General features: G+C 50.4%; 1 protein-coding gene across 3 annotated transcripts in view; it reads left to right on the top strand.

Annotated features, from left to right (window-relative positions):
* PQLC1 (PQ loop repeat containing 1) overlaps positions 5,640-15,517 on the top strand; it is a 58,158-nt gene continuing 48,280 nt past the window's right edge. For 2 of the 3 annotated variants that reach the window (XM_005660578.3, XM_003480628.4), the window contains exons 1-3: positions 5,640-5,749; positions 6,157-6,495; positions 12,290-12,423. In XM_005660578.3, coding sequence (XP_005660635.1) covers positions 6,293-6,495; positions 12,290-12,423 — 337 coding nt within the window. In that variant the 5' untranslated portion in view covers positions 5,640-5,749; positions 6,157-6,292. The other variant, XM_013993978.2, reaches the window with a different exon arrangement.

The raw sequence follows: 15,517 nt of genomic DNA, 5'->3' as shown, positions 1-15,517 counted from the left end.
GGCCGGCGGTTTCAGCTCCGATCAGACCCCTAGTCCGGGAACCTCCATATGCCTCAGCTGTAGCCCTAAAAAAGACAAAAATAAAATAAAATAGATAAACAAAAAGGACCTGCCGTAGAGCACAGAGAACTATACTCAATATCTTGTAATAACCTATAATGGAAAAGAATCTAATAAAAGAATGTACATTTATATATATATGTATATCTGAATCATACAATTTTGCTGTATACCTGAAATTAACACAACATTGTAAATCAACTGTATTTCAACAAAAGTAAAAAAAAAAAAAGTTACTCTATAACCTCAGTTTCACCTCTAGGTATGTTTCCAAGGAAATAACAGGATATGTCCACACAAAAACGTGTACACAAATGTTGACAGCAGCATTATTAACAATAGCCAAATGGTGGAAACAACCCAAATGTCCATCAACAGATGGATGGATGAACAAAATGTGGTCCCTCCTCACAATGGAATATTATTATTCAGGCGGAGGAAGGGATGAAGCCTTGATGTGTGACACTACGTGGAGGAACTTTGGGGACAGAATGCTCAGTGAGAGAGGCTAGGCACATGAGGCATATGGTTGGACTCTGCTCATATGATGTGTCCAGATTAGCAAATCCAGAAGTTCCTGAGAGGCTGAGTGGGTTAAGGATCCGCCATTGCCGCAGCTGTTGTACAAGTTGCAACTGTGACGTGGGTCCGAGAACTTCCACATGCTGATGGTGTGGCCAAACACCAAAAAACCAACACAGGTTGGCAAATCCATAGAGACAAGAAGTAGAGGAAGGGGAAGGGGAGATTCTGTGCTATAATTAAGGGATTTCTCCTTTTAAATTTTATTGGAGTACAGTTGACTTAACAATGTTGTGTTGGAGTTCCCGTCGTTGCGCAGTGGTTAACGAATCCGACTAAGAACCATGAGGTTGAGGGTTCGATCCCTGCCCTTGCTCAGTGGGTTAGCGATCCGGCGTTGCCGTGAGCTGTGGTGTAGGTTGCAGACGCGGCTCGGATCCCGCGTTGCTGTGGCTCTGGCGTAGGCCGGTGGCTAGAGCTCCGATTGGACCCCTAGCCTGGGAACCTCTATATGCCGCGGGAGCGGCCCAAGAAATAGCAAAAAAAGACAAAATAAATAAATAAATTAAAAAAATAAAAAAATAAAAAAAACAATGTTGTGTTAGCTTCAGGTGTATGGCAGAGTGAGTCAGTTATACATTTACATATACCCATTCTATTTCAGATTTTTTTTACTTTTTTTTTTTTTTTTTTGGTCTTTTTAGGGCTGTACCTGAGGCATGTGGAGGTTCCCAGGCTAGAGGTCGAATCAGAGCTACAGTTGCTGGCCTACATCACAGCCATGGCAACGTGGGATCTGAGCCGTGTCTGCGACCTACACCACAGCTCATGGAAACACCGGATTCTTAACCCACTGAACAAGGCCAGAGATCAAACCCTTGTCTTCATAGATACCAGTCAGGTTCCTTAACTGCTGAGCCATGACGGGAACTCCTTTTTCAGATTCTTTTTCCCATATGGGCCATCACAGAGTATAGGATAGATTTCCCTGTAGGCCCTGTAGGCTATGCAGTAGGCCCTCGTTACTTATTGATTTTGTATATAGTAGTGTGTATATGTTAATCCCAACCTCCCGATTTAGCCCTCCCCCAATCCTTTCCCCTTTGGTAACCATAAATTTGCTTTTGAAATCTTTGAGTCTGTTTCTGTTTAAGGACTTTTTTCTTGGGGAACAAAAATATCCTAAGACCAGATTGTGGTGACTGTCGCACAAACCTGTGAATATATTAAAAATCATTCAATTGTGCACTTTAGATGGGTGGATTGTATCTCATATATATGTGAGTTGCTTGTCAATATAACCATTAAAATAATAACTTTTTATTGAAGTCAGTTGGTTTACAATATTGTGTTAGTTTCAGGTATATAGCAAAATGCTTCTGTTAAATATACATTCAGATTCTTTTACATTATGGGTTATTATAAGATACTGAATACTATTAGAGGAAGAGAGAGGAATAGAGGGGAGGTGATTTGTGGGGAGGTGAGAGGAATGGAAGAGAATGAAGGAGAGAGGAGGGGTAAGGGGTTTGTGTGTCTCTGTAGGTGGGGGGGTCTTTGTGTTCCCTCCCCAGCCCAGGCAGAAGGTGTGGCCAAGCAAACAGCAGGAAAGCCTGCCTGGCAAGAGGGGCAATGGGACCAAGAGGGCCTGGCTGAAGCCTGGGCATGTTCGTGGAGAAGGTTCCAGCCTCTGGAAGTGTTTGCTGGGCACTGGGCCCCACCTCCCTCAGGCATGGTGCAGTCGGTTCTGGAACTTTTGCCCTCCCAGCTCTGCCCAGCTGCCTGAGGAGTTATGTCCACCAGCTGCTCCACAGGGTGCAGGCGTCCAAGTTGGACAGAGCAAAGCCAGGGTCTGGAGCGTCCTGGGACCTTGGGCTCCGGGTATTAAAAGGCAGCCTGGGTCCTGGTGCAGTTTCCTTCTCGGCTCCCACATACCCCACACACCCTCCACATGAGCCATGCCTTCCTCATTTTTAATTACAGACAATGTTTAACAGGCAGGGAGCTTGGGGTGGGCCCACACCCACGGGACCTGGAATTAGAAATGCAGAAGGAGGCCCTGGCCTGTCTCCACCTGTACTGCTTCCCTCTTCTCCAGAAGGGTTTCTGGGAGGCCGCCCACCAGCCTGAGGTTATCTTTCAGTTCAAGATTCAACAGTCTGACCAGGATGATTAGCATCTGATGTACATAGCAGGCTGCTTCAGAATTGGATTCCCCTGTGAAAACAAAGGCCCAGGCCCCATTCCAGAGTGTGGCAGGAGGGCTAGGTGGATGAGGGGTCTCCCAGGTGGAACTGATGGAGATGGTGCAGGACTACCCTGGGGGGTGGGGGGCAAGCCTTGGGGCCTCCCAGCAGTCTGAAGCCTAGTCCCCTCCTCAGAAGTGCGAGAATAAGTATGGTACAGCAACTCTTCCAAAAATCGAACACAGATTTACCATATGAATCAATTCCACTTCTGGGTATAAACCACAAAGAAGTGAAAACGGTTACTTGAACAAATATTTGTACACCATGTTTATAGCAGTGTTATTCCCAATAGCCAAAAGGAGGAAGCAACCCAAGGGTCTGTAGATGGACAAATGAATGGATAAATTAAATGTTATATATGTAGTTATATATGAAGTTGTTATTTATTATTTGTTTTTTAATTCATTTGGGCCCCACCTGTGGCATATGGAAGTTTCCAGGTCAGGGCTGAATTGGAGCTGCAGCTGCTGGCCTACACCACAGCCACAGCAAGTGGGATCTGCGTTTGGGACCTACACCACAGCTCCCAGCAATGCTAGATCCTTAACTTACTGAGTGAGGCCAGGGATGGAGCCTACGTCCTTATGGATACTAGTTGGGTTTGTTACTGCTGTGCCACAACAGGAATTCCCTGAAGATATTTAAAAATGTTTGGACACTCTGCTGTTCTGTCACTGACGTCTTCCACACTTTCTGGAAAGTTAAGTTCCCAGAAAAAAGTGGCAAAGCAATCAATCAATTCCCAACAAGGCAGTGAGTGTTGCAAGTGCTAGGCACTTCCTGCAAACCAGGCTCAGACCTGTGGCAGCTCCTGGCTGGTGACTCACAAAATTTAGTCACACCAGTCCTCGTGAAGGGAAAAGGGGGTAGGAGGGAAGAAGCTCCAACTAACCATTTCCTCTCAAGGGGGCCTGAAGCAGGTGGCTCCTGGCTCTGGGCTCCCTCAGCTCAACTTTGCTCAGGTGGCCTTCCCACCTGTTTGGTTGTTTGGAGTTTCTGCTTTCTCCTGATTGTATTGCAGGTGGAGTTTGCATTTCTGCTTATGGTTCTCTTCACTGGTTTGGGGAGGGGTGCTCTGCCTGGGCTGCCCTGGGGCCCTGGCAGCTCCTTCTCACCAGGGAAGAACATGCAGCCTCATAACCAGGAGGAGCAGGAAAACTCTCAGGGTGTGCAGCTTTCCTTTCCTGTTTGTTTTGTTTTGGCTGCCTCTGTGGCATGTGGAAGTTCTCAAGCCAGGGATCAAACCCTTGCTGCAGTTGCAACCTACAGTTTATATATGTTGGCAATGCTGGATCCTTACTCGCAGTGCCACAAGGGAACTTCCCCTTTCTTGCTTAAAAAAAATTTTTTTTTTCTCCTCTTTGTTGTCCTTTCATCTTACTTTTGTGATTTTGCCATTTCAGTTCTACAAAGGCGACAATGTGCTTGTGGGAGGTCTCAGCAATCCATTGGCTACATGGACACTCCTGCCCAAAGGCCGAGCAGGGGTCCCCCCAGACATGAAGCTCTGGAAGGCAGAGAGGCAGGGGTTGGAAAGGTGGTCATATCCTTGATCTTCAAAGGATATGTTTCAGCACCTGACCTGAGTCCAACAGAGTCCAGAGAAGACCCAGAAGGTTAGATGGCCTGTTCCAAGGCCTGCAGAGATGGGGCATGCAGTGGGTTCAGGGCTGAAGCACAGTTCTGTGGTCTCTGCAGGTGTTCTGCACATTAAGCACCATTGCTTATGAAACAGGTGTGGAGATGCTATGCTTTCATTTAATGCAGTCTTATCGAAAGGCGCCATTTTTGTCTACCGTCTGCCCCATGTTGGGCTGAGTGGCAACCCGGCTGGGTGTGCAGTGGTTCCACTACTAGGGAACAACATAGGTGTCGATTTGGAAAGTTAGAAATGGCTGATGTGGGTTGTTAGGGGTCATCAGTGTGGGGGTATGTGTATGGTGGAGTGTTGTTAGGTTAGTGTTGCTGATCTTGCGGATTTTTCATGATTGGAGTGTGTGTGTTGGGGGAAGTAATGCTCCTTTGTAATGAACATCCCTGTTCCAGGGGTCGAGCCCAGTTACCTTCTCACTGATGTTATAGTCCAAGGCCTGAAGGCAGGGGTCTGGGTCAGTTCCATTTAGCCAGGAACTGGGCCACCTCCTAGTGGAGCTCACTGCTCTACCTTATTTGCACCTAGCCAGCAGGTGAGGTTGAGCAAAGAGGGTGGGGAGGAGACCCAGGGAGCCAGGCACTTTCACTCATGGCATTGGCAGGGGGCTCAGCACCAAGGCAAGGGGTGGGACTGGAGGCCAGCAGTGAGTCCATCCTAAGGGCTTCAGGCTGCGGGGTGGGCTTTTGTTTCTCCAGAGGAATCGCCCTCCTGGCCCTACTAGCCTAGCCTAAACACCCTCCGCAAACTTGTCAACTCTGCTCCTCTTATCCTCAGGGTCAGGATGGGACCCAAGGACCTGGTCAGAGGAAGAATGATGGAAGGACCACCGGGGCGCTCAGACCCGCCCTGTTTCCCAAGAATGGAGCGTCCCCAGGCCTCGCGCTGACCCCGAGGGCGGTCCGTCGTTCTCCTGGGCTGGGTGCAGCGTCTACACAGCTATTAGCCACGGGACAGGTGGCCCCGGGTCCACGTGGGCACCTGGCCCAGAAGTATCGACCCTGACAGGAAAGTATTTCCTAACCCCAGCCACGTGGGCCAGCGGAGCAACACCCACTGGGCGGGTGTAGTGCCCCCGCCAAGACCTCAGGCCCCAACCTCATCCTGCCCTACGGGCATTCCCACCGGCGCGCTCTAGGACCCAGGGGCGCCTGTCCGGCCGCCCGGCGTGGGCGGAGCCACGTATTATGACGTCACGTCGAGGAGCGGTCTGGCACTCTGACTGACAGACAGACGGAGGACTGACCGCCTGGAGCGGACCGTTCGGGTGAGGCTTGGCGGGGTGCGCCGAGCGCGTGGACGCGGGCGCCGCGCTGGGTTCGTCCTGCGTGGGGGGCGGACGGCCCCCGGACTGAACCTCCACTTCGGGCCGGACTCCCGGGCAGTGTGCGCCCCCTTGCCCCTTTCCCCCATCCTCCATCCCTAGGCTGCGCTACCCGCTCTCTCAGAACCGAGCCCCAACGCTGGGCGGTGCGCCCCGCGCCTCTGTTTTCCCAGCGTAGGCGGGTGTGCGCGCCGAGGGCTCCCGGAGTCACGCGTGTCCGAGGAGGGGGTCGTGCTTCAGAGGTGCGCCCAGGGCGCTTCCTGGGCCTCGGGGCCATCCTTGCCGAGTGCGGCCCTCACCCGGCCTTGAGGCCCTTTCCGAGTCCTTTACCCGGTTTCTTCTTTTGCCAGGCTCCCACGGTGCAGGATTGCCCGGGATGGCGGCGGCGTGTGGGGGTGACAGGGCGCATGCCAGGAGCCCGTGAGCGCTGAGGGACTTGGGCCAGGTGGACGGCAGCCTGCCCGCAGGGCCACACAGGCGTTCGAGATGGAAGCAGAAGGCTTGGATTGGCTTTTGGTCCCGCTGCAGCAGCTGGTTTCCTGGGGGGCCGCCGCGGCCATGGTCTTCGGCGGGGTGGTCCCTTACATTCCGCAGTATAGGGACATCCGGAGGACTCAGAATGCGGAGGGATTCTCTACCTACGTGTGTCTGGTGCTCTTGGTGGCCAATATTTTACGGATACTCTTCTGGTAAGTTGGGGGCTTTCTTACTGTGGTAGTGCGCCCAGAGAGGTGACTTTCTCCTCGGAGTGAGGCGAGGGAGGTGGGATTGTCTGTACTTCCTAAGAAGGAGCTGGTGAAATGGACGGAGAAAAATGGTGGATTGGAGCGGAGCATCTGAAACAATCTCAGATCTGTGTCTTCATTTTCTGTGGCTCAGGCATTCATCAGATTCTCCCCCAGGGCCTTCTCTGTGGGGCTTCCCCCTAGGCCTGGACCCCTGCCTTGGGGAGGTGCTGGGCGGGGATGGGGGTGGGGGAGAGAAAACGAAGTGACAGTAAGGGAAGGTGATCAGCATAGGAAGGACTAACCTGTCCCCTCCAGGCTGCCTTGGAGGGCGTCACTACCAGCCTCCCCTGTTGGGTATGTAGGTTTTTTGTTTGGCTGCCCCAGGGCATGTAGAGCTCCCAGGCCAGGTATCAGATCCAAATGGTGGCCTCGAACTAAGCCACAGATGTGACGACGCTGGTTCCTTAACCCACTGTACAGGGCGAGGATTGAACCCATGTCCCAGTGCTCCCAAGATGCTGCGGGTCCCATTGCACCACAGTGGGAGCTCCTGTTTGTTTGTTTTTTAAATAGTAAGTCAATTTTTCTGGGTAATACTTAAGAGACTATTTTTTCCTGCTCCTCCCAGTTCTACTTCCTCTTATCATCTGCATTCTGGTAAGGAACTCAAAGTTAATTTTAACAGCTGTTGAAGCCAGACATGATTGAGAGGGTGTGTTTTCAGAGGTCTTGTAGCCTCGTTCTAAGGCCAAAGAAGTTTTCAACTTTCCTTCTTGCCAAATGGTTCCAGGTCCCTCTATCAGCACAGACAGTGAGGGCTGCCTGGGTAAGAGGAGGGACAAGGGCTAGGGCAGCTAGTGTCCAGAGTGCTGCTTCTGGCTCTTCCTTTTGACCTTTTGGTCACTATTGGAGTAATCTGCCTTTTTTGCTAATTGATTTTGAAGTCCACCTTACTCTGAGGTATGATTTATATGAAATGAAATCACCCATTGCAAGTGTGCAGTTTGAGGAGTTTTGGCAGCTATTCCCTCTGTGGTTATCAGGAGGTGAGTCCCCTGAGTCCAAAAGCCCTCTAGCTCCTTCACCTTCTGTCTGCCTGGCCCCTGGCAGCCTGTGGTCACTTTCACCTTGTTTTTGCTCCTTTTGGGGTTTTCAAAGGTGAGCTGGTGAGTCGACCCTCCTCCTGGGAGAATATGTCACGCTGAGCTTTGGCTCTGGGCCTGTACTTCTGAAAAAGGGGTCAGATGGTGCTCATTTTTGTTTACCATAAGTTAAAAAACTGCATTTTGAAGATTCCTCCTTTCCCTTTGGCTGAGGGCAGCAGTCAGCAGCTGCCTCAGGACGTGCCCCTTCCCTTTTCTCATCAGGTCTCAAACTGTAATTGTGTGTAACACTGCTATTAACCTGAGCACCCCTAGGTTTGTGTGCACTCTGGAGGGTGGGGAGCACACTGGGGGTCCACTCCTGGGAGCTCACAGTGTTAGGTTGGGAAGCAGATTTCCTTTAGGCTGTGGGAAGTTTCCTCCAGTCTGTGGAGGAGGATTGCCTGAGGTTGGACTGCCTTATGGGAAAATAGTTCCTTTCAGAAGTCTTCCCCACCCCCAGTATACTTATCATTCAGAATTGCAAAAAGAAAATAGAATACCTAATCTACATCTAAATATATAGTTTGGAGAAATTAGAAATTAAGCCAATTTCTTTTTTTCTTTAAATTTTTCTTTTATAGCCATACCTGTGGCATATGGAAGTTCCTGGGCCAGGGGTGAATCCTATGCCGCAGTTGTGGCAACACCAGATCCTTTAACCCCACTGTGCCAGGCTTTGTCAAACCTGCGCCTCTGCAGTGACCTGAGCTGCTGCAGTTGGATTCTTTTTTTTTTTTTTTTTTTTTTTTTTTGGTCTTTTTTGGGGCAGAACCGGTGGCATATGGAAATTCCCAGGCTAGATGTCAAATCAGAGCTGTAACTGCCAACCTATACCACAGCCATGGCAACACCAGATCTGAGTCACATCTGTGACCTATACCACAGCTCACGGCAACACCAGATCCTTAACCCACTGAAAGGGGCCAGGAATTTAACCTGCATTCTCATGGATCCTAATCGGGCTTGTTAACTACTGAGCCATGACAGGAACTCCTGCAGTTGGATACTTAATCTACTTTGCCACAGTGGGAACTCCTTAAGCCAGTTTCTTGGATGCTGTCTCTCAGTGCTTCTGGATTTTACTGGTATTTGGACTGTGAGCTCTGTCTCCACTGCAGGTCCTGAGCCTTTGGGAGTCTTTGGTGTATTCTGTGCTTTGTTCACTTGTGAGTCTATTTCTGCATGTCTGATTGCTCCTTTCCCATAGAGTCAGCTTCCTGAGCTATCCTGGGTCACTTCAGGGGTTCACTGGCTACAGTGTGAACCTGCAGAGCTGCCTTCAGCCAGAATTCCAGAAGATAGGAATAGGATAGGAAGAAGGGAAGACTGGCAGAGGGCACTAGTCTCTCCTCCAGGGTCTCTCTGACTTGGGGATGTGCTATCTCTGACTTGCAACAAATACATGCTTTCCTGTCCCCCTGGTTCCACAGTCCCACTGCTCTTCGGGTGATGCATATGCTCCCATTTCTTCCTTTCTCTGGAGGTTCCGAAGCTCCTACTCCCGGGTCCCCTCCAGGCTTCATAGGTTAACAGCCCATCTGATTTAATAGCTTTTTGAGGGTTTCCCATGAGCCAGGCATTGGGCTGGATGCTGCAGGGTTAACACTTCAGCAGGAGTGCTGCATGCATGTACCAGCCACACTTATATGCGTTATGGGTGGTGGGGGAGGGGAGAGCACAGACTGGGGGCTGTGATAGGCTCTGGGTGAGATGGGACCTGGATCTACACTAGAAAAGTGGTGGAGTTAGAAGAAATGAAGACTGCGTTTCCCAAAGCCGTCTGGGGATGCAGTCCTCAGAACTCCAGTCCACCTGGCAAGCCTTGGGGTGAGGCGTGAGAGTGGTCAGCAGGAGGAGTTGACCACACTGTACAAACCCTGGGTTTCTGAAACTCAGGGAACTCTAATACCTTTATTTTTTACGATTCTTACCATACATTTGCAGAACCAGCATTCAGCAGATCATACAAAATGCTGATGTGCAGATTTGGTCTTTGTGGTGGCAGAAGCCAGGAGAGTTTGTTAAGCAGAAGTGGGGGGTAGGAGGCTAGGCTGTCTGGACTGTGTGGCGGGGTCTCCTGACCCAGAGCCTCCTGCATTCACAGATCTCAAGCCGGGTCCCTATCTGGTCAGAGATTGGTAACATTGTCCCAGAGACAGGGCAATACTATATCAGACATGTGGTAACATTGTGTCAAAGATGTGACATTGTTTGGAGAGGTAGTGACATGTATCCGAGAGGTAGTAACAGCCTGCTACTCAGGGCAGTCAGGGCACTGGGGAGTAGGTACACAGCTCCTCTTCCATTGGAGCTTTTCTCTGCTACTTAGAAGATGCAGAGAAGGTATTCCCTGTGGAAACTCATGCCCAAGCTTGGTGTGTGTCCCCTGGGAACAAGACATGTTTGCTGGGATCGTGGAGCACCTGCTTAGACCCTTGGACCAGCTCCTCTGAAGAGCAGGCCTGCATTTGACTTGTGGGCTGTCCCATTGTTTGTAGCAGAAGAGGCTGTGCAAACTACGCTCTCAGGGCAGGAGAGAAAAACTTGCTCTGTGACATCCCTGCCAGCACAGACTATTAGCATTAGAGGAAGAAGATGTTTAACTAATTTGATCAGTAAAAAGTGGCGTCTTTCTATTTTAACTAGCTTTTAAAAATTACTAATAATGTTGAACTTTGTTTCATGTTTACTTTGTCCCTTGCATATCTTTTTTTTTTTTTTTTCTTATTTGCTTTTTAGGGCCGCACCCACTGTATATGGAGGTTCCCGGGCTAGGGGTAGACTCGGAGCTGTAGCTGCCGTCCTACACCACTGCCACAGCAATGCAGGATTTGAGCCACATCTGTGACCTACGCCACAGCTCACAGCAACACTGGATCCTTAACCCATCATGCCAGGCCAGGGATTGAACCTGTGTCCTAGGGTTCCCAAGACACTGCCGATCCCTTTGTGCCATAGCAGGAACTCCTCACCTACCTTGATTTTTGGTGTGTTGTATAAGGGGAAGCACAAACTTTCATATTTTTCCCCAGTTTTTCTAGTCACTCATTGTTTCTGTTGGATATTTAAACAGTGGAAGTGGCATTTATTATCTAATGGCCAAAATCTCACATCTTCAGCCCAAGCTTTTTGAGCTTGGTGTGGGGAGTCCCCAGGCTCATTTATTGTGAGGCCCACTGCTCCTGACTCCCCAGTCTGACACAGAACCTTCTCTGTCTCCCCTTCTGACCTTCACCTACAGATAAGTTAGTCCCCAGGGTCAACCAGGTAACCAGTGGGGACTAGTTCCTAGAATTGGCTTCAAATATTCTCAAACAGTTGTGGGGGTTGTATCTGCATTTTACAGAAGAGATGAAATTCAGAGGAGATGGGTCACAGCATGAGAGCCAAGGGGGCAGTATATGTGTGTGGCCCCAGCAGCCAGCTCTCAGTGACCTCCCCCACTCCCCCACCTTGGAGGGACACGGGTGAGAGAGAGGCAAGCGGGAGGTGGGCTAGATGGTTGTCTCCATGTCTCTCATTTCCAGGAGATGCTGGGAGGTCAGACGCCATCCATGACCTCCTGACTTTGGCTTGTGGCCCCCAGCTCAGGTTTGGGGATACCTGTCAGGCCACACTGGGGGTGCCCAGTGGATCTTTTTTCCAGAGCAGCCAAGCTGGAGGGGCTGGTTCTGCAGGCTCACAGTGGCCTGGATTGAGTGCCATGGCCCAGGATCCTGGTGGCAGAGTTGGAGAACCCCGGCCAGTGCGTGGAGAGCAGTGCTCTTGTCAGCTCCTGGAGCCTGGGCTCTGGGGTGGGCCTAGCTGGTGCCCATCACTGGATTGTGGTTCTGGGGTGGGCCTAGCTGGTGCCCATCACTGGATTGTGGTTCTGGCTTCCAGGAGCTTTTGGTCAAGTTGGTAAGATGTTCAACACACTGGAAAGAGTCAGCAGGAAGGCCTGGGGGCCTGTGGCTGGGAGAGCAGGTGGGAGCTCAGAAGAGAGTGGACATGGAGGCCTGCAGGGCTCAATGAGGCCGGGGTCAGGGGTCAGGGGTCAGGTGGGCAGGGTGCCCTCACTGCTTTCTCCTCTTCTCAGGTGAGGGGAAGTTTGGTGCCTGGCCCCCTGCTGCTCTGCTCACATTGGGGACTGTGCTGGCCTGATGACCCCATTCCCCACAGGCAGGAGGCAGGGCTGCTGTCATTCCCTGGACTTGGGAACAAGTCTTATTGGTCTAAAACCTGGGCTTCTCATTTGGTGGCAGCTGTGTCTCTGAAGGAGAGTGACAGACACCTGGCCGTGCTTGGGGGGTGGCCAGGAGACCCACCCACACCCCATCAGTGGCCTTGGGAGGGTCCCAGTGGTTCCTGGGGCAGCGTTTGGGATAAGCTCTGCACATGTTTCTGAGGGGTCCCTGGGCCGTGGGTGTGGTGGAGGCCCAGGTCTGGCTGTCCTCCAGTGCTCCCGGCCCCTCCCCTAGCCCTGTCCCACCATAGATTCAGGAGACCTGGGCGGCCAGTGCCTTGGGTCCACGGTGGTCTGAGACCCTCCCCGGGCTGCTTGGGATTGGACCGTGGGGTCCCTGGTCGGGTCTGGGTGGCCTCCCTGATACCATGGCCTCTTTCCCCAGGTTTGGAAGGCATTTTGAGTCACCGCTGCTCTGGCAGAGCGTCGTCATGATCCTGACCATGCTGCTGATGCTGCGGCTGTGCACTGAGGTCCGCGTGGCCAATGAGCTGAATGTGAAGCGCCGGTTCTTTGCAGGTTGGTGGATGGCAGCTTTGGGGATGAAGCCCAGGAGCTCAGCAAGAAAAACTGGAGTTCAAGGGCAGATAAGGGCTGCCTTCATCCAGTGTCATCTCACCAGCTTTTGTTTTACCAGGTGGTGTTGGCGCCTGTCACCAATACCCATGTTTCTGGGTTGTTAGGTGACTCGACATTGTATAATGGGAAGCACTTCCAGGCAGTAGTTCTTCTCCAACACTTGGGCAAGTTGTTAATTGTGCTTAGTGTGTCCTTCCCTGTGTGATTACGTTGGACCCTAAGTCAGGGCAGGAGGTGAGGTACTGCTGGTCTGTTTCTGGCTTGATCAGGCTGGAAGCAGATGCTTCCTGAGCAGGCAGTTTTATCTGTGACCTTGTGTGTGGCTCGTGCCTTTACGTTTTTCCATCTCCCCAAGGCTGAGTCACCAGGGCCTTTCTCACATATGTTGTTAAACATTAACCCGATGTCATGCCTTATGGGCCTGGGATGAGCATGTAGGGTCATGGGCTCAGGCAGGACAAATCCCACTCTCAGTCCAGGCTTTTTGGTGGCTGGGGAAATAAAAAATACCATTCCTGGTTTTGTCTTTGAAAGTAGCCTTTCTGAGCTGATATTCTGTTTGAGCCTGCAGGCTGGTGGGCTTCTCTATGAGGGAGGGCTGATGCCGAACTCCTGGGTTTTTCTAATTAGTAAATCTAAGACAGCTTTCACTTTGACTTTGGGATTGTGTGTGTGTGTTCAGTCTCAGCTGTTGCTTAGCTGTTTGTTTAGCCCTGGGCTTCCTGTGGACTTGAGGGCTTGGTGGCCTCTCTATTTTTTTTTTTCCCTTTGTGTGAATCCTTTCCTCCTGTGTAGCTTCTGTTTTTAGAGGGAGATGAGTATATGCTAATTTCAGTCTTTGTAGAAAATAGGTCAGCCTCAGCTCTGATGAGTAGCCTGGACCAGTTAGTGTCACTTAGACTATAAAGGTGACCACCACTGTTCCTGGGGTGTTTTGGTATTTTCTCCTCTATTGACGCTGACCTCGTGGCTGTGACTCGGGGAATTACAGAGGTGGTGCTGGCTGTATTACTGCTCTTACCTTGAAAGCAGGGCTGTTGTAACCTGGGTCTTGAGGTGAGGTGAGGGTCTTGAGTCTCTGAGGTGAGGGCTTACTCTTCACATGACTCCTGCCCCCAACCTCCTGTGTAGTTTGGTGCCAGATCTTAGCCAGCTGCAGCATGGGGCATGTGGGGGTCAGTGGCGTTCATCCTCCCAGCCTGGAGGGGACCCTGGTGCCCTGGTTGCTCATGTTCCTGCCTTGGGCTCTATACTGTGAGGCCAGGCTGGTGACCTTGTGTGAAACTGTGTGGGCTGCAATGGGGTAGGTGACCAGACACAGCAGGTGTGGAGTCTCCCAGTCACAAGGCAATGGCTGGTCTGCTGGAGGGCCATCGTTCCTTGGTCTGTGCCTGCTGGCTGCCCTGGGGCCTCAGGGAGAGGCTTCTCCTAAACACCACCCCTCCCCAACCCTGGCACAGGCTGAGAGTTTGAAAACTTAATACTCGAATCCAGATCAGACTTAGGTAGTTTGGTGTCTACTATTTATGAGATGCACAGGTCCCAGCATCTTCCTTAGAGAGGCTTTCAATGAATGTGTGGAGTCATTTCCTCTCATTTGTCAGAAACGGGACAGTGGGCTGTGAAAAAGCCAAGTGGTTAGGCTGGGAAGTTATGAGAGCCCATGGGCTGCTGTGCTGTGGCCCTGTTGTGGCAGGTGGCCAGCCTCCACTTCCTGGAGGTTTCAGCTGAGGCCCTGCCCAGGACGCCCCAGCTCAGGAGGCCGACTTCCTGGAGAACTGACTGTGCATGTTAAAATAACTCACAGGAAGCTTTTGAGTAGCTCTGTTTCATGTTCTCATAAGATGGTCAGCCAGCCTAAAACAGATTGAAATGTTTCCAGCTGTCATTATAGAGGTGTTCAATTTTCAAGGTCACCAATTCAGCTTGAAAGTTAAGATTGAAGAAACATAGATGGTATTAAAGAGAAAAAAACAAGTGACTTAAAAAATTAGATATCTAATTTGTTGTCTGAAGAGCTCATGCCCATTGTAGACATTTGGGGGAAACAGGAATGTGATGTGAGAGTGAAAAGCTTTCCATCCACTGCCCAGAGGGGACCACCTTGAATATTTTGATTTATTTTTCCAGTTTTTTCTTTTTTCCAGTCTGTCTCCTATCACACAAAATTGGGATCATTTTCAAAATTAGTATCAAACATTTTATTTATTTATATTTAAACTTTTTTTAAATGGTGGAACCTGCAGCATATAGAAGATGCTAGGCCAGGGAATGAATCTGAGCCACAGCTGTGGCAACATCAGATCTTTAACCCACTGCGTGGGCGTGGGGCCAGGGATCTCGAACCTGTGCCTCTGCAGTGACCTGAACTGCTGCAGTTGGATTCTTAACCCAGTGTGCCACAGCAGGAACTAGTCTTTCCTTTTTGACTTTCACTTTTTATTGTGGAGAATTTTAAATGTATAAAAGTAGGGAGAGTAGCATAACAGAGCCCTATGTGGGACCCTAACCCCTCTAACAGTTTCTTCCAGAGCCTGTTCATATCCTCCTCTTGTAGTTTCTGAAGCAAATCCCAGGTGTATTCTATCTGTAGGTAGTTTGTAATGTATCTGTAAAGGATAAGGACAGTAAGAAAACATAACACGATACCATTATCACCCATAAGAAATCAATGGTTTCTTATTATCAAGCCACTCTCTGTGTGTCAGTTTCTAGCTGTTTCACCCAATTCCTAACTTTTTGGCCAGTTTGTTTCTTTAAGTCAGGATCCAGTTATAGACTTCTCACTGTGATTGGTTGATATCTTTTTGTTGATGTTGATTTGTCTTTTTTTTTTTTTTTTTTTTTTTTTTTTTTTTTTGGTCTTTTTGCTGTTTCTTGGGCCACTCCCGCAGCATGTGGAGGTTCCCAGGCTAGGGGTCTAATCGGAGCTATAGCCACCGGCCTACACCAGAGCCACAGCAACATGGGATCCGAGCCGCATCTGCAACCTACACCACAGCTCACGGCAAGCCGGATCGTTAACCCACTGAGC

This window comes from Sus scrofa, chromosome 6, assembly GCF_000003025.6.
Source record: "Sus scrofa isolate TJ Tabasco breed Duroc chromosome 6, Sscrofa11.1, whole genome shotgun sequence".
NCBI lineage: Eukaryota > Metazoa > Chordata > Mammalia > Artiodactyla > Suidae > Sus > Sus scrofa.
The sequence above is the reverse complement of the archived record's forward strand: the minus strand, read 5'-3'. Positions and strand labels throughout refer to the sequence as shown.